Below are 24,946 nucleotides of genomic sequence, written 5' to 3' on the forward strand. Positions count from 1 at the left end.
TATCCATGCAGATAGGAACCAGGACTCATGCTCTTAAGTACTGTGGTATACAATTACAACACTTGTATGAGCAGAGACTAGATGGATAGAAGTGAGGGAATATCTAGATGGATTGACAGTGAACTCCTTAGAGGAACTGGGTGGGCCAGCCAAGAAAAGCTGGGGAGAAGATGGACTTTTAAAAAATGTTCTAGGGGCACCTGGGTGGCTTAGTCGATTGAGCACCTGACTCTGCCTCCGGTCATGATCTCACGGTTCCTGAGTTCGAGCCCCACATCAGGCTCTCTGCTATCAACACAGAGCTTTTTTTGGATCCTCTGCCTCTCTTCTGCTCGTTCTCTCTCTCTCTCTTTTTTTTTTTTTTTAATTTTTTTTTTCAATGTTTATTTATTTTTGGGACAGAGAGAGACAGAGCATGAACGGGGTAGGGGCAGAGAGAGAGGGAGACACAGAATCGGAAACAGGCTCCAGGCTCTGAGCCATCAGCCCAGAGCCTGACGCGGGGCTCGAACTCCCGGACCGCGAGATCGTGACCTGGCTGAAGTCGGACGCTTAACCGACTGCGCCACCCAGGCGCCCCATCTCTCTCTCTCTTAAAATAAATAAATGAACTTAAACATTTTATACCTTTTCTGCTACTTCAATTAAAATAACTTTCATAACAATGAAATACATAACAATACTTTCATAACAATGAAAATGATATAAATGAAAAAATTAGTCATAGAATTTAAAAACTTTAGCATGTTTTTTTTCATTATTGCCATAAATTTTACCCAGGTCATGGGAACTAATGTGTCTTAATTGGCCACAGTATTGTTAGCATCTTTTTCCTATGTATGCATGTAGGGTCACTATCTTTGCTTCTTCATTCATCCATGCCTTTGTTCTCATTTACCTGTATCGATAATTTGTAGAAGTAGAAGACTAGTGCAGCGATAAAATCACTGCTCACTGCTGGCCATGACGAACACAAGACGGGGCATGGGTTATGCACCCTTCCCCATGTGTCATCTGTGACCCCCACCTCTGTGACCCACTCACCACACATGTTGAATGTCACTTAGACACATTAGGACAGGGCTAACCTTGAATTTTATCCATTTGTATTTTAGGGAAGTAGGCACAAACTCACATGTCTTATTAGTAATAGCAAATAATTTACAATACATCTTACCGCTGACCCAGACATACCACTGTGTGCTGCTAAACCCGTCTTTTGCACACAACAGCTCCAGGCCAAGAAGAGGGAGAAATGGATTCCAGGCTAATGGAACAAAATGTGCAAAGATGTGGAGGTGTATAAAGCACGTGGTATATTCCAGGAAAGCAAGAAGCTTGTGTGGCGGAAACTTCCCCTGAAAGGGGTGGCAGGGGTGAGGAAATGTAGAGATTAGACTTGAAAGGTATATTCAGGCTAAACTCCAGAGGGCCTGGAAGGGCAAGAGGGTCACTGGCTGTGTGACCTGGGGCATAGTGGATGAGCCTCAGTTTTTTTAGCCTTAGAATGCAGAAAACAGTTTCTTCTCCACAAGGTTGTATTAAATAAGAAATGTGTGTGAAGGGCCTGGCACAGAGCTAGCTGCACACAGCAATTGCTTGCAGCAACCCATCTCACTTTTTTTTACCCTTCCTGTTCCCACACAGATAAAGGAATGTGGACTTTATCACATAGTAGAACGTCTCCACGATTTTTAGGGAGAACTGCCCCATACATGATCAGAACAGTTAGCTTTATTTCAGAGAGTGCCCTGGCAGCAATATGCCAGGATAGTTTGGAGAAAGGCAAGATTGGAGGGGTCAATATAATGAATCATTTAATCTCAGTAAATTTTGCTTAGTAGATTACTTCTTAGGTCCTTAAGATTTTAAATATTCTTAATATGGAATTGACTTGTGGAACCTAAGTTCATCTTTTTATTGCTTCCCAGGGACTACAGATACATAATCTTGATCACATATTTTCCCTTTTGTCATTTTGTCTGATAGCTGGTTCCTTATATCTACTGTTGCTACGTTCATGTGCATTCTTCCTTGAAATACCACTTTAGGTTTAATCTATGTTTACTAAAGGTTTCAAAGAGGAGCTTCTGTTGCATCATCATCCTAGGAATTCTTTTACTTTTGCATCATGGGATTCACTTGACCCTGAAAGTCTAGGCTAAACAAGAAAGTATTTTCCCTATAGTACATCCTTTTTAGTTTATCAAAGCATCATGTGTATGGACCTACAATCAAATATTGGCTGTTTCATTTACAACTTATGTGACTTTAGGCAAGTCCCTATCAAAGCCTCAGTTTCCTAGTCTATAAAATGGAGAGAATAGTACCTGCATAAGGACACAACCGTTACTGAGAGGATTAAATGAGATATGTATAGTGCTTGGCTCATAGAAAATACCTGTATTTTAATTTATTTTCTGAGTCCCTTAAAGTAGAACTTTCCCACCCAAAACATTTTCTGTAATTTTTTTTTCTTTTAGGCAGCAGATTGTCCTGGGAAGCTGTTCATCTTCCATTCCTCCTTACCCACTGCAGAGGCACCAGGGAAGCTCAAAAACAGAGATGACAAAAAACTGATTAATACGGACAAAGAGAAGGTATTTGTAAACAATGGCTCTTTGAAGTATCTATATGTCAGTTTGTAAAGGGGAGTAAAGAAAGAGGGGATGTGTCCTTTGAGTAAGAAAGGGAGAGAAGCTAAATGTAATGTATAAATCTGGGACATTGTATATTAACGAGAATATTTTGAATTGCAAATAATTTAAGAAATTTTATATTCCTAGAGAAACCAATGTCTGAAATAAACTTAAAATAAGGTCTCAAACTTTTCATGTATAAACTGTGTTTGAGACTGGGATAATACAAATGGGAGAAATGGGGGGAAATGCAGGAAGAAGATAAAGGTAGAAGGAGAATGTAGCTGGGACTATATAATAGCACTCCTGAGACAGGAAATAGAGGTGCCTGATGCTCACAGTGTGCTTTGCTCAAACCCTCTGACAGAATCACCATGGGGTGGGGGGTAGACAAATCAGTGGGAAGGATAAGACCAGGATATAGGCATCCAGCTACTGGCCACATAACACCAGACAGGTTGTCTCATCTAGGTCTGTAAAGGTAAGACAGCAATGTCCGTTTCATTAGCATTGTCGGAGGATCAAATAAAATTGCGCGCACGTGCACACACACACACACACACACACACACACACATTTCACACAACATGAGCCTGGCACACACTGGGTGCTCAATAAATGGCTGCTGCACTGATGATTACCGTAATTCATTCCTTTAGTCCAGTTCACTTGACTGGAAAAAAATTTTCTTTCATTTTAAAAGAATTCAACAGAAATAAAAAATTGAAACCAAAAACATTTTGTGGTTTTCTTTTTCCCTTTGTGCATCTTTTTCTTCAGATACTTTTCCAGCCCCAAACAAATGTCTACGACGCACTGGCCAAGGACTGTGTGGCTCACGGCTGCTGTGTGACCCTCTTCCTCTTTCCCAGTCAGTATGTGGATGTAGCCTCTTTGGGTCTCGTGCCTCACCTCACTGGAGGAACCCTTTACAAATACAACAATTTCCAGGTAATAGCCAGCAACGCGTTCACCTCAGGTTTTTGTACTGCCATTTAACTTTTGGTGCTTAAATCATAAGAACGCTGTGCCCCCTTGTGGGTAACTGACAAATGTAAATCTAGAGCCAGTGGAGACCATGTATATGTGGTTAGGCAATTGCTTTCTTACTCCCTAAGTGTTTGGGAACAGATTGAGCTCATTTAGTCTCAGAGGTGAATTTCAGTGTAAGCTTCCATGATGAGGAAACATATATTCTATATAAAAAGTTTAGTGTTTTAAATATATTTAAGATAATTGTTTTTAATTTTTTTTTAACATTCATTTTTGAAAGGCAGAGAGAGAGGGAGACACAGAAACAGAAACAGGCTCCAGGCTCCGAGCTGTCAGCACAAATCCCGATGTGGGGCTTGAGCTCACAGACTGTGAGATCATGACCTGAGCTGAAGTTGGCCACTCAACTGACTGAGCCACCCAGGCGCCCCTGAGATAATTGTTTTTAAAAGTGACTGTGTATTTGTTTTAAATTGTTACAGTTTTGGGGTCAGTTCATTATACCTCTCTCTTCCAACCCTGGATTGAGAGAGTCATGAGATAGGAAAAATGTCAGCACTGTACAGACATATGTCTGAGGGCAAGTGGGCTTGCTAATGCTTTACCTTTCAATGTGACAAACTTGTATACCCAGGCACAAGGTGGGCATATTACAAGCTTCTCCTGTGGACAACTGTACCTTCAAAACTTAGCAAATTGAAAGGTAATAAATGTGTGCCTCCTGCAGGCAGGCTGCCTCCTCAGAAAGAAGATACAGAGTAGACTGAGCTATGTCCACCCAGTTCCTTTACTCAAACTTACTAATCAGATAAATCACCTGCCCTCACCTGAGAGGAAGGGGTCAGGGGAATGTCTCTAACTTACGTACCTATACATGGAAACATGGAGTGAGAATAAGTGTTCCCCCAACATAAATGATAAATGTTAATCATCATCTGTTTTTATTTATCATCAATAAAATTATTTTTAATCACCTAGTTACAGATTTATACAGTAAACTAATTAAGGGATTTGTTAAGGCCAAAGATTGCAAATGAAATAAAATTGAAAAAGTTTTAAGAACCTTTTTTAAGACTTCTGGATAAGAGTTTTAATCAAGATTTTAGAAAATAAGGATTGTTATTTTAAATGTTTTGCTGCCATCTGGTGGGGATTGATGCTACTTTATTTTTTAGATGCATATGGATAGCCAACAATTTTTGAATGACCTCAGAAATGATATTGAAAAGAAAATAGGATTCGATGCTATTATGAGGGTTCGTACCAGCACAGGTAATTTTCAATTATACTGTTTTTCAGGTCTCCATTGGTAATTGTTTCCTATTCAAATTAATAACAGGCCAACAGAGAAAATAACAATAAATTAAATAGAAGAAAAATTCCCTTTTTCCTCATCATTAGGTTTCAGAGCCACTGATTTCTTTGGTGGAATTTTTATGAACAACACCACTGATGTAGAAATGGCAGCCATTGATTGTGATAAGGCAGTGACTGTGGAGTTCAAGCATGATGACAAACTTGGTGAAGACAGTGGAGCCTTAATCCAGGTGATTTAAAGCTTATTTCCATCTTTTGTGTTTTAGTTTGTTACAGCGATCACTGGGCAGACTAAAATACCATCAACTATGTCAGTCTTTCTGTAAAGAAGTTGAACTCTATTTCTCCAAAGACAAAAGTCATTAGATTATAGCACTCCATTGTGTATTCTCCAGAGCCTGATTTATATGTGCTGCTTGTATGAAGTAATAATTGTAAGTCCTCACATGAGAGCCCAGCAAACTGTGGTCAGTATTGTAAGCATTAGCAAACTGACTGCCAGCAGAGTTCAATTCTTTAAGGCTTTAGAACCCATTAATTCATTTGTTGCATTCCTACCAAATGTTAGACACCATGTTAAGTACATTATTATGTCATATGCAGCTATAAATAGAATTTGGTTTTGTAGTAAATAAAATTAAGTCGAAGCCATGGAGATTTTGAATTAAGAACAATTGTATCAAATGGTTATAGTTTTCAGATACTGTCATCACCCTTAAATAATAAAGAGGTTTGTCATTAAGTTGAGGAAGAACTCTAATATTTATTTTTGATCACAGACATTTGAAGAAGTGGATACTTGTTTGCATTTTTGAAATATATATGTCATCAGCATAAGACTTAAGTACATCATCAAAGTTAGATGTTTGTTTTTGAACATGAAAAGTATTATTTTTGGACCTGAACCCCTGGTAATAAAATCTGAGATATGTGAAAGTACACTAATATGCGTGAAAGCCCAGAGTTACATATGCGTGAAAGCCCAGTTAAAATTTAAGTTTAAACCAGTGAAATGCTACATAGACGCTCAATGTATGAATTGTCATTATTCCTCCCTTATTTGTTGTTATTCAGTCAATAGCAAGAATATACAAAAAAAAGTCTGTGGAGGGGTTTAGAGGTCTTTGACCCATATATAGTGCTCTGTAAATGTAAGATCAGACTAGCGTGGGTGGACATGGCTGAGCATAAAAGCATGTGTCTTTGATGTCGCCTCTGCAGTGTGCTGTGCTTTACACAACCGTCGGAGGTCAGAGAAGACTGCGGATTCACAATCTTGGCTTGAACTGCAGCTCCCAGTTGGCTGATCTCTATAAGAGCTGTGAGACAGATGCCCTTATCAACTTCTTCGCCAAGTCAGGTAACACTCCACTAATCCTGTGCTGCTGTGTATCTTGCCTAAGAATTCAGTGAGACTTGTTGGTTAATTGAATTAGTAACTGACAACTATTGTGGAAGCATAGCCTTTTGGTGGGCAAATCCAGAATTTATAAAAACAGAGTGTCAAGGAGAATACTCAGCATCTCCAATTCCAGATTAATAATGAGAGATCTCCGTCAGGCCCACACTATGCAGTTCTATTCAAAGTTTCCTTCTTGGGGGCATGGGGGCATTCTGAGTTGAGATTTAGGAAGGTGATACTTAGACTCTTATTATGGTGTATGAGTATGCCCTCTGGCACCTGGGGCTAATGGAAGGAGACTGTCCCTAATGTTAGGCTGAACTTGCTTATCCACACCATGATAATTATGAAATTCCACGGGTCTGAGTTGGCCCCTCTTTGGTTCCTTCTCCCCTTCATAACCCCCGTTTGAGATTCTACACCAAGGTTTAGAAGAAACAGTAGTCCAGTCAGTAGGAATTCAGGACATCAGAAGATGGCACGTTGGTCTTTCTTTTCTCTGTGTGTAGAGTTCTGTTTATAATATTCTGTGGAAAAAGTCTGGACTAATGACCTACCTTTTGTTAGAGGTTGGCCGTTGTTCTCCATTGGGTGTGTTGTCATACTTAGTAAAATGGAGAACATTAGCAGATGACTTTAACCTTTTAAACACTGTTATTCTTTGCTGGATGGTCTGAAGATAAGAGCATTTTTTTTATTGTTATTATTATTACCATTTGAAGGGACTGATTTCTGAGCCAGAGCTTTCATGCTCTTTTCATTGTTTTATGCAACTAGCATTCAAAGCAGTTCTATACCAGCCCTTGAAGGTCATCCGGGAAATTCTGGTTAATCAGACTGCCCACATGTTGGCATGTTACCGGAAGAATTGTGCAAGTCCATCTGCAGCAAGCCAGGTAAGCCACCTGTTGTACTTAGATTCTAAAGCGTTACAAGTGATTACGTGTTCTTTCAGCATTTAGCTCCCGAAGGCTTATGCTGTTCCAGGCACTTGGATGCTATACGTAGAAAACTATACAACTAAGAAGACTGAGTCTGGTATTTGGAGAGGCTATCGTCTTTTCATAGCCAACATTAAAAAACTCAGTGGCTTTACAAGATGCATGAACCAAAAAATATGTGTGCATTTTGGGTTGACAGTCACTACATTATATATAAATAACAGAATGTTATATGTAAGAAATGTCATAATATAAATGGGATTCTCTTTTGCTTATAAAGAGGGATATTTAGTTGAGAAATGTGTATGCATAAATATATTTTGGCATATTAACAATCATAGTTGACATGAGCAAATGGCAGGAAGGACCTCTTTATATTTTATAAACATGAATGTGAGTTATAAATATTAGAATTTTTTATATTTAAAGGTTAATAATAGGTATGAAGAGTTTTAAAGGAAATGTCTCTGGGTACCATCTACTAATATGAAAATTTTAGAAGAGCCTTTACATAAATCTCATTTAGACTCTTTCCTGTAAAAGAAAAAGCAGAACCTCATGTTCCCATTTATTTTTGCATCTGTTCTCTTATTCACATTTTTCCCTATGTCAGTCAAAGCTAGATGCCACTTTTCATAATTTTATGTTGAATATCCGAATATAGAATTTGGATTGAAAGAGAAGACAGGGAGCAACAGATGGGGAAACTTTCTGGTTAGCTCATTGTCAAAAGTGGGTGCTGAGAGGACATCTGAAACCCCACTCAAAAGTAAGCCCTTAGCAACAGAGATCATGTAGATAAAATTGGGGGCCAACTTTCATAATCTTGGTAAAGAAGGAAAATAAAACACAGTTATTATCTTGGACCTTTCACAAAAATTCCTTTCTGTGCTGTTCTGAGTGATTAAATTAGCCATCTCTTCTTCTGTCTCCTGGTGTTGACAGTCGCATAAGCAGCTCTTGAATCTATATGTGAGTGTCGATCTTGTTTATTATCCAGGAGATTTGGAACTTTAGTAACTAAACTCCAATACCAGTACTATTTCACAGTGTACTTGTTCAATTTATACAGAGCCCACCAGATGTACCTGGATACAGTCCAATCATGAGCACTTTACACCCCCGATTTTACTATTTGTTTTATGGCTCTGGAAACATTAGCCTGTCTCTGGAGTGTCTCACACTTCAGAAGGATTAGTTGAAGGAGAACAGGTACAGTTAGTGTCCTCAGAAAGTTTATTTGCTAACGTTAAAGCAATTGGATTCAAAGACCTTAAGTTAAAAACAAATCTGTTGCCTATTTAAGAAAAGAAATGAAATCTGTCCGTTCCTTCTGATTTAAAAGTTAAAAGCTTTGTCTCTACTACTAGATCGTCTGTTCATGCAGTTTAGTTATTTCTGCAGGAAAAATATTATGATGCCAAATTTTCTCTGAAAAAGTTGATAGAGATTATTTTTCTTATGATGAGATTTTACTTTCTCCATGAGCACATGTAAACGGTACATTTCAACCAATGATGTGCTTTAAGAAATGACATAATTTAGATATGATTATCCAGTGTGGAGTGGGGAAAATGTAGGGCTTATAAAACTTAGTAACAATAGTGTATTAAAATATAGCATTATTTTAAATACATGAAATGGCTGGACTTGGGGTTCTCTTCAGAGAATGTAACTTCAAATGTGCTTCCCTTCCAGAGTTCATTTGTAAGAAATAATATCTGGGGAGAAATTCCTAAGGAATTCCACTCCTTTACTGTAGAGTCCAAAGTTTCTTTGATCCAAGCAGGACTATTAGGGATCTGGATACTTGGATTATATGACACTGGATCTCAGAAGATCTGCTTTTACTGAATCTCCAGGGCCAGGACTAGCTTGAGACAAGAGAGGCACTTAGTGTGCAAAGTTTAAGGAGGCTCCTACTCTGGAGGTCACATTATAGACGCTGGTTTAACACATATAACTACAAACAACATTAAAGCAATTTGTTAAGCTTACATAAGCAAGGTAGATTCTTAAATCTAATAACTCACTGTTCTGAACTTAAGTATGTTACATCATATTGGAGTACAGTGACTTCAAAAGGAAAGTCAAATGGACTTAACTGCAATGTAATAGTGTTTTTTTTTTAATTCACTACTACTTCTGTCATTTCAAAACTACAGAAGAATTCTCCAAATTGAAGCAAACTGGACTTACATGAATTTTTTTTTAAGTTTGTTTATTTTGAGAGAGAGAGTGTGGGAGTGGGGCAGAGAGAGAATGAGGGAGAGAGAATGAATCCCAAGCAGGCTCTGACCTCTCAGCTCAGAGCCCCATGTGGGGCTTGAATTCACCAACTGTGAGATCATGATTTGAGCCAAAATCAAGAGTCAGACATTCAACCAACTGATCCACCCAGGCACTCCTCGTTTTCACTCCTTCCTCATCTGTACTTTTTTTCCCCAAGAGTAGTGTCCATCTGTTGCCACATTTTCTTCCCCATTATCTCCTTGTTTTCTTTCACCCTAATTCCATTCTTCTATATCAATTTTCCTCCTTATTTACCTCCTCAGTTTTCTTCTTTCTACCCCTTCTCATCCAGGCTCCTCTGATCAGACTTTTAGTCCTGTAGGGTCATCATGGGCCAGGCTCATCCCTTGGTGGCATTTAGGTCAACAGATTTCTAAACTGTCTTAATATGGCCTGATTAATGAGAAGCAACCAGTGAAATTACAAGATAATATTTGAAAAACCATGTGTTTTTCTAGGAATATTCTTAATCCATAATATGTAAGGCCGAATGGCTCTGGGATGTGATTATGATCTGGTTCCTACATATATGATCATATTTTTCCTTGGTTGAAAAAGTGGTAGCAAGTGTTGTCAAATAAAAATCTTTTATGCTAGAGAAAAAAAAATTAGAAGAAGAGTATGAGGAAACATGCATTTAACTGTCTTTGATTCTCTGAAGAGATTAGAAGAGGAGGAACAAACTGCAAAGTAGAATTGTCCTGAAATGTTTTACTAAACCAGTTGGAAAACTGTCTTACACATTCCTTACTTAGTAGATCATGAGAAGAAACTTAGGATGTAAAGGTTTAAGTTGAGGAGTGAATCCTAACAGAGCCCCAAAGGAAATTTTCTTTTCAGGGTGGATTCTGATAAGTGTATATTCTTTTTCATCATTAAGATAGAACACTAAAAAATAAATCGTGAATTTATAGACCAGATATTTCTATTTGTAAATTGTCATTATCTCCCTATGCATTCCTTTTCTTTTGAGAATATCCTTTCCATTGACCAACTGTTAAATAGAAGGAAGTGAAACTCAATCAATCTTGATTCTTACCTATTTTTATAAAATTGAGTTGAGAGAAGGTTAAACAACACAGACAGATTATTTGTAATTTTTTTACCCATCAAGTTATGTTTCTACAAGTGCTGCATTGTGTTGTTATTTGTAGCATCACATTACAATACGTATTTTGAAGTAGAATGAGGTCACATAAGCTAAAGTGGGGATGGAGAGGAGGGTACAGGTGGATTATAAAGACAAAATTAAAATAATTCATTTACTAATTGAAGGTAAAGCAAAAATGAAATTAGGGTTCATCTGGTAGTTAAGTATCTCAAATAGGAAACGTAAGAGGAATAACATGTTTGTGGAATTGTGGGAGTTTGATTTTGCTTGTTACCATTCAGTAGTGACATACCTAAATCCAGGAAGCATTTCCTATTTTAGTTTGTATCTGTAGTATTGCAATCTTCTTGTTAGGTTTTATCTATTTTATGTCTGTCATCTTTATTGGACTTTAGGCATCTTGTCCCGTAGACTATCCCTCGTTCCTCTGAATATCATTGACACTTTGCTCTATAGAACGCGTGACACAGTGGCATTCAAGAAGTGTTTGATGAGTTTATGACTAACTGTGTGAGTTTAAGATGCATGAAGAGCATAAAGGAAGAGATATCTCACAGGCAGTCGAAAAAAACACTGTTTTTGAACTGAAGAGGTAGAAGGTGGTAAAATTGATTAGGAATCATTTATTTAACTTTATCTAATAAACGTGTGTGATACTTACTATATGCTAAGTACCATTACATGTGCTTCACAAGTTAATAATCATTTCATCCCATGATCATGCTGTTGATCATGGCTATTCCATTTTTAGATGAGAAAACCTAGGAAAAGAGAATGATTTGCCCAGGGTCACACATCTGGTAAAAGGCAGAGTTGAGATTGCATTCTAGGCAGAGTGTGCTGACAGTCACCATGCCAAGCTGCCAAAGTGCTAGATAAAACTAAGTGCCGTTCTGTGAGTACCTACTGTGTGCCAGTTTATATGGTCCAGGTGCTTTGTATGGTCTATCATTTAATCCTCAAAATCACCTCAAAAACAATTGATGTTTCTGTCTTAAGGATAAAAGCTCAGGGGTTCTTTCTCATAAAGGTCAAGCGCATGATACAAATGACTTTCTTTTTCAGCTTATTTTACCAGATTCCATGAAAGTATTACCAGTGTACATGAACTGTTTGTTAAAAAACTGTGTGCTGCTTAGCAGACCAGAGATCTCAACAGATGAGCGGGCGTACCAGAGGCAGCTGGTCATGACCATGGGTGTGGCCGACTCTCAGCTTTTCTTCTACCCACAGCTTTTGCCAATCGTAAGTACACTGTAGTGGTGCATTTCCTAGAGGAGTCTGGAAGGGAATCGTATTTTGTCCTTTCCATATGTTATGTCTGGAATATTTTCTTAAGAAGTTTAAAGTCACAAATGCCTTCAGAATGTGTATGTGGGCTCTTTGAGCAAGTTGTGTACATGCGTCAACATGTGCTCAGTATGGTGATGGTGATGGTGATGGTGGGGGATTTGAGGTGTTCCTACTTCAGTGATTTGCTCAGATGATTGCTTTTCTTTTCCTCATTCCCACATTGGCAGATTGAAAAGTCAGTAACAAGTTGGAGCAAGCCAAGCTTCAATTGTTCAAGAAATCTTCCTTACAGCATTAAAGGCAACTGATTTGTATCTGTGTATGGGATCTCATGTGCACACATGTATTTGTTTCTATACAATGTATGAATGTCTAAGAGTCACAACATTTCATTAGAATGGCTATGATTAGCCTTGACCAAATACAATTAAGGATTTACAAATCAGCATATATTTGAGGGCACCTGCGTTGTATAAGGGACCAACTTCACTTGCCCTCAGAGAATTTACTTTGCAATGTATTCTACTTATTTGAAGTGAGTCATTAATGTCTTGAATGCCCCTGTAATCTAGACTAAGCCCTTTCCCCTTGAGACCTAACAAGTTCAATTTATAATTGAGAGATAAAAGAGAGGAAGACTGATGGCTTATTTCAAATTCTTATATTGAAACTCGTATTCAGGCTCTCAGTAACAATGCAGTCAGTATTAGAAAGACTTAAATTAGGTTGGAAATTGAAAGCTATAATTCTTTCAATCAATATGAATGTTAGGTATAAATTATTACAAAATGATTGATTTTCAGATAAAGTTGGATTGGCAACAATCTGTATGCCAGAGAAACTAGACTCTGAGGGATAAGAACATCACCTCTCCAATAAAATCCTTTTACCAAGGTCACCAGTGGCTGACATGTTGCTAAATCCAAAGGGCGGTTCTCAGTCCTTCTCTCTTCTTATTGTCAGCAGCATCTGACACAGTTTATTTCTCCCTCCAGAAACACTTTCTTCACCTAGCTTCTCTGCTTACCCGGCCACTTCTCCTTTCTGCCTTTGCTAGCTTGTCCTCTTCTTTCTGTCAGGCTACCCTGGGGTTCAGTCCTTGGGAAGCTTCTCTTGTCTATCTACGCTCAATCCCATGTAGGCCTCATCTGACCTTTCAATGCTGTTTATATACTAATGATACCCATGTTTATATGTCCATCCATACCATATGGGTCCTGAACTCTAGATGTGTCTATCCTGAGCCTATTGAGCATCTCTCTGTGGGTGTGCAATGGGCACCTTAAACCAAGCCCTGATTGCCTCTCCAAGCCTGCTCTCCGGCAGTCTTCTCCATCCCCATTTACCACTACTCTCTCATGCCAATTCTTTAGGCCAAAACTTGCGGTCACTCTTGACTGCTTTCATTCCCTCATCCATCACATCTCATTTACCAGCAAACATGTCAGTTCTCCTTTCCAAGAATATTCAGATTCTGACCACTTTCTCTCCACCTCATCTGTCATACCCAGGTTCAAGCACAATCATCTCTCCCATGGACTGCTGCAGTACTCTCCTAACAAGCCTTCATGTGTGCACCTTTGCTTCTTCAGTCTGTGTTTGGCATAAAAGTTAGAGTGATTCTCTTAAAATAACTGGCCATCCCTCCACTACTCAGAACACTCTGGATTTCCCATTTCAGTAAACACCAAATCTCCTACTGCCTTTGCCAAGTGTCATCTATACTATCTTCCCCTCCTTTCTATCTGACCTCATCTTATGATCCTGAAACATCAGAGACAGACTCTTGCTTTGGACCTTTGCACCACCTGTCCCCTCCATCTGGAATGCTCTTCCTCAGTTATCCCTATGGCTCCTTCTCTCACCTCTTTAGGTCTACTCAAAAAAGTTACCTTCCCAACAAGCCTTCTTGGATTACCCTATTTAAAATTGTAACCACCAGCACCAGCACTGACATGCCCTATCCCACTTTCCTGCTTCTTTTTTTCAAAGCACTTAAAACCACTTAAAATGCGATGTATTTTACTTCTCTTATTTGTTGCTTCTTATTTCTTCCAAAAAAAAAAAAAAAAATTAACTGTTCAAGGCAGCTTAAACAGTGACTGTCTAATAGCTAGAATAATGCCTGGCACATGGTGGGCATTTCTTAAATATGCCCTGGATGGAAAGAAGGGAGGAGGGAGGTGAAAGGAAAAGGGGGAGAGGGGAAGAAAGGAAGGGAAGGAGAACACACTTACTAACTCTCTTGCCTTTGCCTGCACAGCACACGTTAGATATCAAGAGTACTACACTACCTGCTGCTATTCGTTGCTCTGAGGCCCGTCTTTCAGAAGAAGGGATATTCTTATTGGCTAATGGTCTAAACATGTTCTTATGGTTAGGAGTTAGTAGCCCACCAGAACTTATCCAAGGAATATTTAACGTGCCATCGTTTGCACATGTGAACACAGATATGGTAAGTATTTTTTTTCATTATTTTTGTGGTAACACACAAACTCTTGAATGTTTTGTGCTCATGTGCAACCATATAATACAAAGTAGAAGAAACGATAATGGCATGCAGTTCTTTATAAGAAAGAGAATTTCATGTTTTAATGAATAACAATGAGCTGGTATAAAGTTATTTGTATAAAGTATTATCAAATAACCAAAATATATGTCTTTAAATAGGGATTGCCAGAACTTCCAGATCATTTGCTATGTGTTAGTCACTGTGCTCTAAATACTTTAAATACACCATTGCATTTAATTCTGTCACAAATCAGTGACACAGACATCATCATCAACATTTTGTACATGAATCGATTGAGCTTTGGAGACAAGTTCTTTCAGGTAGCAAGTGGCAGAGGTAGAGAGCGAATTCAGTTCTTACACTCGGTACTCTTCTCTGGTGTTGAACTCAATATTCAAAAGAAAGCAGAAATCTTGCATCCATATTTAGCTACAGAATAAAACTGTGTCAGATTAATGAGTTGCAAAATAACAATCTCACAAAAACAGGTTTTATTCCCCTTTGTTTTAAATAAGTTATATACTCCAGTCATTACAAAAGAGACTGTGGATTTGTTGTAAAATGAATACAAATGACTTTATTTTTAAAGTATCCTGGGAAAAACCAGCAGTTGTAATTTGTTTGAGAGTATTTATCGCAAATCTTATTTGTAGACCATTGTTGCATGAGCACCATTGCTATGAAGGTTATTGTCTTATTGTACTTCATGGTGCATTTCTTACGAATTCACATGTAGAACTCAGCAGATAGTTTGTTCCCTGAGGCCTCACTTGTATGATGGCAAGATGAATTAAGTCTAGTTAATTCCCCAATTTCTGTTGTGAAGGTAAATACATAATATCCTGGAGGAACGAGCAGGATCAAAATTCCACCTCTGTAGGTGGTCAGTTTAGGGAGCTGCATATCTGTTATGAATGTCAAAAATATATTTTGGGGACGCCTGTGTGGCTTAGTTGGTTAAGCATCTGACTCGTGACTTCAGGTCAGGTCATGATCTCACTGTTGTAATCTTGAATCTCGAGTTGGGTTCCATGCCGGATGTGGAGCCTGCTTAAGATTCTCTCTTTACTTCTCCCTCTGCCCTTCTCCCCCCACACACACTCTCACTCTCTCCCTCTCAAAAAAAAAAAAAAAATATATATATATATATGTGTGTGTGTGTGTGTGTGTGTACATGTATATATATATATATATATATATATATATATATATATGTGTATGTGTGTGTGTACATATATATATTTATATTTTAAAAGAATTAAAGGTGTCCATATCCCATTAAGAGACTATTTCTAAAGACTTAGAAATAGTAAGATATTTGCATGTGGTTAAAATTAAGGAATGATTAGAGATGCAATTTTTAAAAAATAAAAAAGTTCAAGTTCAATAGACAAAGGACTGTGAATCTGAAGAATGTTTATATAAAATTTAAGGAAGCCTCCTCATCTGTCACAATGTATTGTTAGAGTACGTGCTAAATGTGTATTGGCTGAATTTGCTGAATGTACATATGAAATCACCAGTCTCTCTACCACAGAGCAGCAGATTAGTAGGTTTGTGCTTATATCAGTGTGCCTCCTTCGACCTTCTTCAAAAAAAATAAAACAAAAGAAAAAGCAAATGTCACTTTGATTTTAGAGACAGTTGGCACTTCGAAATATGTATGTGACGTATACTTATGTTGTTTGTTACATAAAAAGATCTACCTTAATGTCAAAAAATACACATAGGGGATGGAATGTAAATATAAATAATGAATTTTCTGCCTTTTTCTTTCTTTCTTTTTTTTACAATTCCTGTGAAAAATACCGTCCATGATCTTTTCCTGAGGCTTGAGACTTTGTGGTAAAATGTTCTACATTTTTTTTCAAGTTTTCCCCATTTATTTTATTAAAACAATTTTTTTTAATGTTTATTCATTTTTGAGAGAGAGAGAACATGAGCGAGGGAGGGTCAGAGAAAGAGGGAGACAGAATCTGAAGCAGGCTTCAGGCTCTGAGCTGTCAGCACAGAGCCCGACACGGGGCTCAAACTCACGAGTTGCAAGATCATGATCTGAGCTGAAGTCACTTAACCGACTGAGCCACCCAGGTGCCCTGAATTTTACTGTCTTACTGGAAGAAATGAAATTCAGATTCTTCATGTCCCCTGAAGGCCATGTGCAGTAGTTATCTTTTATAAACTATTAGCCAGATTTCAGAAACATCTCAGGGGATACATTCCCCTTGAGAAATCAGCATTTGGTGGTTTGTTTTAATCTTGGAACAGTAGTATTTGGATGATGTTTTCTAAACATGGTCATGATTCACGGTCCTGCAACTGATCCGCTGAAGGAATAAAGTACATCCTTTTCTCCTGTGACAAAGCCTTGAAAGAGACATCGTACAGAGGGATTAAACATCATGGTGTATGATCCAAAGATATCCTTTGCATAAAACATATACCCGTTGTGTCATTTAAGTGATGTACATGTGTCAAATTTCAGACAATATTTATTTTCAAATGATGGAGAGTAAATTAGTGGAAATGTATGCCAATAAGAATGAATAATTTTCGGTGCATTTTTTCACAATTTTTGGTTTTTAGGTAAACAGACTAAGCCAAAAATCAAATATATGGTGTAGAAGGATTTTTTTTTAACTTTAACATTCTAATAATCTCATTACCGATTACACTGAAACTTAACTTTGATTTCTCAAATTTAGACATTACTGCCTGAGATTGGAAACCCGTACTCTCAAACACTCAGAATGATAATGAGTATTATCCAACAAAAGAGGCCATATTCAATGAAGGTAAGAATGAGATTTTATTTTTTCCTTTATTCAAATTTTTAAAAATATTTTACTATTATTTTTTAATTAATTTATTTATATTCAAGTTAGTTAACATACAGTGTAATATTGATTTCAGGAATAGAACCCAGTAATTCATTGCTTACATATAACACCCAATGCTCATCCTAACAAGTGCCCTCCTTGATGCCCATCACCCATTTAGCCCATCCCCCCACCTCCCCTCCAGCAACACAACACTCTGTTCTCTATATTTAAGAGTCTCTTATGGTTTGCCTCCTCTCTGTTTTTATCTTCTTTTTCCTTCCCTTCCCCTGTGTTCATCTGTTTTGTTTCTTACATGCCACATCTGAGTGAAATCATATTATATTTTTCTTTTTCTCACTACCTTATTTCGCTTAGCATAATATACTCTAGTTCCATCCATGTTGTTGCAAATGGCAAGCTTTCATTCTTTTTGATCACCAAGTAATATTCCATCGTGTGTATATATACCACATCTTCTTTATCCATTCATCAGTCAATGGACATTTGGGCTCTTTCCATAATTTGGCTATTCAAGTTTTTTTTTTTTTTTTTTTTAATTTCATTACAGACTTTTAAAATGCATGTCCTATATTTTTATAACATGATCTTTGATAGAAAACTCACACTGACCTTAAAAATCTACCCACTTAACAGATACAAACATAAAAAAAATAGATATCACCACAGGTTAACCATGGGTTATTTTAGTAAGTACTAACTTAGTAATCATGCAGATCTTCATGGCTTAATAGCAACTGATTTCATTAACAGACTGTGGAATGACTGCTTTAGTGCTTAAAACTACTTAATTACAGAAGTATCATTCAGAACATTTTTTAAATTTTTTTATAACTTCAGAATTGTGATCTCTGAGTTTTGTTATCCTAGCCCTTCTAAGCCCTTCAAGGCCTCAAGTTTGGGTAAAAGAATATAAAATATCTATAATTCAGGAAAATTATGCCTTATTACCAAGTCCCAGCTACTCACCCATCTTCCTTCTCAAGTTAATATTGAGAAGATTCAATATTAAAGTCTCCTAGAATTTGAAATGTACAGATGATGGTGGTTTATTATGGTGCTATTCCCTGCAGAAGTGTAAGACATTCACCTAGACGCAGGCCTTTACAACATTCAGGATATTATGGGCCATTTTCCCCTGAAACATAAATATGATAGTAATCCAAGTCAGTATCCTTGACTGTGAAAGATATTCATGCATGCAAACATCAACTTTAGGCAGAGCTTAGGTAAATTGAACTAATGAAGAGCTTTATAACTTCTAGGGTGCCTCGGTGAGCACAGAACCTTTCCAGAACTATTTTCACACCACACACAGTTTTAAATTTTTTTTTTTTTAATTTTTTTTTTTCAACGTTTATTTATTTTTGGGACAGAGAGAGACAGAGCATGAACGGGGGAGGGGCAGAGAGAGAGGGAGACACAGAATCGGAAACAGGCTCCAGGCTCTGAGCCATCAGCCCAGAGCCCGACGCGGGGCTCGAACTCACGGACCGCGAGATCGTGACCTGGCTGAAGTCGGACGCTTAACCGACTGCGCCACCCAGGCGCCCCAGTTTTAAATTTTTTTAATGTTTATTTTTGAGGGAGAGAGGAGGGGGTGGGGAGAAGAGAATGTTTGCAGGAGGGGCAGAGAAAGAGAGAGAGAGACACACAGAGGATCCCAAGCAGGCTCTGCACTAACAACAGAGAGCCTGATGTGGGGCTCGAAACCATGAACCGTGAGGTCATGACCTGGGTGAAGTCGGACGCTTAACCAACTGAGCCACCCAGGTGCCCCTACTTGGGTTCAGTTTTAGGGAAAGACCTAGAGATGGCAGAGAAGGCTCAAACTAAACACATTCTTCACATGACACTGAACACCCTCGAGGCATGTAATGAAACCTAAGGTCTCATGAAACAAACATTGAAAAGCACTGGTATTGAATACATAGCAGTGATGATCCGTGTACCTTTATCCTAGCTGCACAGCTACATCCCCACAACCTGCCTCATTTGCAGAGAAGAGTCTAGACTAAACATAGAGATCATGTGCCCAAGAGCCTCTCCTGTCTAGGAAAGATAAAACTTGTTTCTCTGCTTTCTCCCACCTGCTCCAATAGTGGGAGGTCATGTTGGCTTTAATTATAAAAATACCTGGGGGGCACCTGGATTGCTCAGTGGGTTAAGCTTCCTACTCCCGATCTCAGCTCAGGTGTTTATCTCCGGGTCATGATTTCAAGCCCTGCATTGGGCTCTGTTCTGGGCATGAAGCCTACTTAATCAATCAGTCAATCAGTCAATCAATCAATCTGGGATAAGCTCTGAATATATGTGAATAAGATAAAAGCAGTTGCATGTTAAATAATTTTGGCTTGAATACTTAAATCAGATTTTTTATGTGCCACTTGCAAATGTATCTGTTGTTTATAAGATTTCTTTGGCCTCTTCAAGAGGTATATTATCTGTATAACAAATTTGATCTACAGATGTTAGAGTTGAAAGGAAGCTAGAAGCTGCTGCCTTTCAGCTCCCTCTAACACCATCTAACAGATAGTAAAGTGAGACTCAGAGGAGCTCACTCACTTGGTTAGTGTCTCAGAGCTAGATCAGGGCAGATGCAGGCCTAACTCCAATGCACTCAGCATTGATACCTTTGTCTCTGACATTTGAAAGTAGACTACATAAAGGAAATAAAAACACATTTATAGAATCTTTAAATCTCTTCTAAAGAGTCAAGGTTGAATAGGAGAACAAAAACTGGACTGGAAGGGTCAAGAACACAAAATCAAATCCAGAAGCCACTGCTATCTTCTAGGCTACGCTAATTAGCTTTTCAGACCATCGACTCTTTTAGACCTCATCATTGTCTGCATAAGTCTTACTTTGTGGAGGAGCAAAAAAAGATTTCTCTCACAGTATATCTGGGAATATTACCTCAAACGTCTCACTGATAAATTCTATTCCTGCCCTGCTCAAAGTTCTCTGTGCTCCAAGTGTTTGCCATTCTCTTCTTCGTGTGTTTTCTACATAACTCCCCTCCCACTGGCTTCTTTCTAGTTTATAAGCTATTCAAATCTACTTTCATTGAATCTTCTTTCTCCAAGATTCTGTTTCCCTTTCCTTTTATTTCATTCTACAAATTTGTATCAAATGCTAGCAATGTACCAGGCATTGCATGTTTCTTGAAAAAGTCATCTGTTAACTGCTTCTATTTCCTTATTCCCATGTCTCCAGTTATCTGAAAATGTCCAAACTGCCAAGAAATTGATTCTCAGTCCCTTTACAGCATTTACAAAATCAAATGCTACCTGTTTTCTCAAATGTTCTCTTCTGTCAGCTTTTAGAACATCATATTCTTATGATGCTCCTTTCTCACTGAACTTTTTCTTTGGCTTCCTTTCATTTATCTGCCCCTTAAGAAGAGCTGGTGTTCCCCTTAGTTGTGTTTGTGGCTCTCTTCCCATTCAGTTCATTCTTTGGGGGCCACCCTAATCACTCTCATCATTTATCTATTTCTTATGAGGCAGGCAATGAGAAATGAGAATGGCTTTGAAGGACAATGATTCCTTTTTTAAAAATTTTTTTATTTAAAAAAAAATTTTTTTTAGGGGCACCTGGGTGGCGCAGTCGGTTAAGCGTCCGACTTCAGCCAGGTCACGATCTCGCGGTCCGTGAGTTCGAGCCCTGCATCGGGCTCTGGGCTGATGGCTCAGAGCCTGGAGCCTGTTTCCGATTCTGTGTCTCCGTCTCTCTCTGCCCCTCCCCCGTTCATGCTCTGTTTCTCTCTGTCCCAAAAATAAATAAACGTTGAAAAAAAAAATTAAAAAAAAAATTTTTTTTTAATGTTTATTTTTGAGACAGAGAGAGACAGAGCATAAATGGGGGAGGGTCAGAGAGAGAGGGAGACACAGAATCTGAAGCAGGCTGCAGGCTCTGAGCTGTCAGCACAGAGTCCGACACGGGGCTCGAACTCATGGACTGTGAGATCATGACCTGAGCCGAAGTCAGACGCTTAACCGACTGAGCCACCCAGGTGCCCCTGAAGGACAGTGATTCCTTAAGGCCACTGGTACTGTGACCTGGAAAATATAAACTGGGACCACTTGAAATAGTACTTCCATGAAGAGGGTACCTAAGAGGTTGGGAGGGACACCAGCAATGATCATTTTAATATTCTCTTCCTATTCTACAAAGCTATGTCCCTCCCTATGGAAATGTAAAGGGAGAAGGATTATAAAATATGGATTCCCCAATCCACCCCAGTATTTTTTCCTCATCTTTGTGTGACCTAAGACCACCTACATGTCAAGACAGCTAAGACAGTTTGCCATACTTCCATGAATCTGCTTCCTGAGACCATCCACTATAGTTTCTGTGCCATCCTGGAATGACTGGTGGCCGGCTCAACTTCGTAGAGACTCAAATGGTACAGCAGGATATTTGTTACTTAAAGCTCAGTTTCTCCCAAGGCTGAAATTCATTTCCTATTCTATTTCCCACCTCAGATCATAGCCAAACACACTTCATCAAAGGAGGTTTTACAGTGAGCATCATGGGAAAATGGCAGCAACAGAGAATACCCCTCAGATGTGTAGTATGAACTTCTTCCCATTAATTTCCATAGAGAAATTAAATTCTAAAGAAATTGGATCCTCAAATTCTTCCCTTCATAATGTCTCATTCTGCCCAGCCTCAGCCTGGGCTGTTTCATTGAGGCCAAATACATTGCCGTTGCCCATCACGGCCAATAGTAGAATCCTAGTGGCATGTGGGAAAAAGTGGATACCACCAGTAAAAAAGAAAATGGCCTTGGCTTCAGCCTCACCAGGATGCAAGTCTTAAACTCCTTTGGAGAAGTTTCCCTCGAAGGTTAGTTTTGCTCCCCCATGTTGGAGTGGAGCACACCTGTCCAACATAGCTGTTTCCGTGCTGCCTCCCCGTGCCAGGCACTGACACCTGAAAGCCAAGACATCACACGTGTCCATATCCACATAGAATTAGCTGAGTTGTGTGGTAGCAGCAGCAGCAGCAGCAGCAGCAGCAGCAGCAGCAGTTTTGTATTTTAATCAGGTCAGGGGTGGTTTAAAGCTTATCAGCCTAGGGCCCAGGCCAAAATAACATAAAGGAAAAAAGCAAACTGTGTTGACAAAATTATCCTGCTTGATAACTAAAGCAAAAGTGGGGAGGATCAGGCCCTCCTAGTCAAAATGGCAGATACCTTCTTTGCTGCAGCTGGTAAGTGCAGACCTTTCTGGTGGTTTCACCTGGTGAGAGGAAGTGAGGGGATACCATGGCTCCTCCAAATTATACAGGAAGCAGGCAGGGGGACATTGTTTTGCATGTGTGGCTCCATTAATTCCACTCATAGCTCAATCAGGTCATCAGACCATCATCTCTGACTTCCTGAAACAGGAGTGAGTAGGGACCAGCTAGATAGAAGGGCTCCAAGTGTTCATGACAAAGCTACCCCCTTCTGGGCTTCTTTCCCTTGCGCTTCTTCCCTTAGAGCAGCACTGTCCAAATAATGCAAGCTGCAGATGTAATTCTAAATTTTCTAGAAGCCATGTTAAAAATGTAAAAAAAAAAAAAAAAAAAAAAGTCATTTTAATAATATATTATTAATCCAGTATATCCAAAATATCATTTCCACGTGTATAAGCAGTTACTGAGTTTTGCATTTTCTTTTTCCTACTCTGTCTTAGAAATCCATCGTGTATTTTACATTTATAGTACAACCCAGTTCAGACTAGCCATGTTTCAAGTGTTCAATAATCACACATAGCTGGTGGCTACAGTACTGGACAGCACGGCCCTAGATAATTTCTATAAGCAGGGAACAAGAGTCCCCTGTGCGATCCACCTCGGTGGTGCCTCTCAGATCTCCTCCCTTTCCACCATCACTGCTCTGTAATTCAGGTCCTGACCATCTCCCACCTAGACACCTCCCAACTGCTTCCTACCTAGCTTCCCTCACTCCTAATGCATTCTGTATGCTACCAGTTCACTGTCTCATTTTGTTCTGCAGCACTTTCACTGGATCACAACCCCTACAAAAGCTTAGACTCATTAAGGTAGTTTGTCCCTAACCTTCCACTGACTTTAAGACTGTTAACTCACATCTAGCCATGTCTGTCTTTGGCACATGGTACATGGCACCCCGTTATGGAATGCTCTCTAAACCCTACCCCACCCCCATCCTTAAGGAAATCCTACCTTATCCTTTAAGGCTCAAGCGATAGTTAACTACCACTGTGAAGCCTTTCACATAATGGTTTCTCATGTTTCATTGTTGGAACTTACAGTTGTAGGTCTTGGGTTTTTATGGTTTTGGGGTCAGTGCCTCCCTCCACTCTAGATAATAAGCACTGTCCCATCATTTTACAAGGACTCACACACGGTGGACATTATGTAATTTGGGTGAAATTGAAGCATGTATAATTGAGCCACATTCAGAGAATGTTTATAAATCACCTACCTTGTTATTTTTCCTAGCTGACAATAGTAAAGCAGCGAGAGCAGCCAGAAATGGTTTTCCGACAGTACCTGGTAGAAGACAAAGGACTTTATGGAGGATCATCTTATGTGGATTTCCTTTGTTGTGTTCACAAAGAGATCTGCCAGCTGCTTAATTAATTGAATCTTCTCTGTTGTTGATGTTGCATTTTTAAGGAGATCATCTCCTTCTTGGTGCCTAATTCTCCAGATGATAACAGGCTAGTTTTGATTTCTTGCTCATTTTCAAAATAGCTTTACAAGAGGACATTTAGGACTTCAGCTTTGGTGCTCAGGTATAAAGTCAATGAAGGTACAGTGGTACCTTTTAAAGGGAACAGTCTATTTCTGATTGCACAATTTTTAACTGTTAAAATCGATACAGTTTGCATTTCATGAAAGGCATAGTTTACAGAACTGTAAACATTCTTAATTTTCTTTCTTTGTGCTAGACATATAAATTATTTTTCAAAATGTATAGATTTGGGGTAAAAAGTTGTCTTGGCTCTCCCATTTGCAGTGAGGGAAAAAAACAATTTTTACATTATACCTAATTTTTTAAAACCATGTAACACCCCTTGAACATGTTTTTCAACTTAAGGTTTGCATAGCAGACTTTTAATAACCTTGGAATCTATTTGGTAGAACAATTTGTGTTCTACATTTTTTTTTCATAATTATATGTTGTGTATGTTAAAACTATTTTCCAGTTGTTGTTTTGTCTATAAAACTGTCTTTATCTATATTCTTAATGGTTCTCTGTACAATTTTGAGGGTTTCTACCTGTATATAATGGATCTTAACCAGTACCAATAAATCACTTCATATGCTCTTACAGGTAGAGATCATTTTTTAGGTATTTTGAGATTTTAAAATAAGGGTCTTACTGTGTCTTGGATAAAAGTTGTTTACAAGGCTCACTAAGAAAAAATGGGGAAAACTATTTTTTTTTTTTTTTGAGGGTTGGGAAGTGTTAGGTGAATAAATCAGTCTAGGAAATATAAGAGACCATGTACTTGAGAATTGCATTTTTAAAAATTCTCCAGTATGTCCTTATGGGCAAATAATAGAAATGGGTTATATGAGATCATTATTAATAAATAAATATAAACCTAGGAGAGTGGTTTTGAGT

The 24,946-nt window shown here is 38.5% G+C and overlaps 1 protein-coding gene and 1 long non-coding RNA gene across 5 annotated transcripts in view; one reads left to right on the top strand and one right to left on the bottom strand.

Annotated features, from left to right (window-relative positions):
* Positions 1–24,649, top strand: part of SEC24D (SEC24 homolog D, COPII coat complex component) — a 107,381-nt gene extending 82,732 nt beyond the window's left edge. For all 4 annotated transcript variants that reach the window (XM_045469000.1, XM_045469017.1, XM_045468992.1 and 1 more), the window contains exons 14-23: positions 2,484–2,600; positions 3,420–3,590; positions 4,808–4,904; positions 5,034–5,179; positions 6,171–6,309; positions 7,129–7,247; positions 11,761–11,940; positions 14,252–14,443; positions 17,206–17,295; positions 23,815–24,649. In XM_045469000.1, the coding sequence (XP_045324956.1) occupies positions 2,484–2,600; positions 3,420–3,590; positions 4,808–4,904; positions 5,034–5,179; positions 6,171–6,309; positions 7,129–7,247; positions 11,761–11,940; positions 14,252–14,443; positions 17,206–17,295; positions 23,815–23,955 (1,392 nt within the window). In that variant the 3' untranslated portion in view covers positions 23,956–24,649. The remainder of the gene's footprint in view (positions 1–2,483; positions 2,601–3,419; positions 3,591–4,807; positions 4,905–5,033; positions 5,180–6,170; positions 6,310–7,128; positions 7,248–11,760; positions 11,941–14,251; positions 14,444–17,205; positions 17,296–23,814) is intronic.
* LOC123593337 lies at positions 18,261–23,880 on the bottom strand. The gene is made up of 3 exons (XR_006710268.1): positions 23,798–23,880; positions 22,541–22,725; positions 18,261–18,478 (listed from the first exon to the last, which is right to left on the bottom strand). It is a non-coding gene; the product is annotated as an uncharacterized LOC123593337 (long non-coding RNA).
* Positions 24,650–24,946: the final 297 nt, after the last annotated feature.

The sequence above is a fragment of the Leopardus geoffroyi genome, chromosome B1, assembly GCF_018350155.1.
Source record: "Leopardus geoffroyi isolate Oge1 chromosome B1, O.geoffroyi_Oge1_pat1.0, whole genome shotgun sequence".
Classification (NCBI taxonomy): Eukaryota; Metazoa; Chordata; class Mammalia; order Carnivora; family Felidae; genus Leopardus; species Leopardus geoffroyi.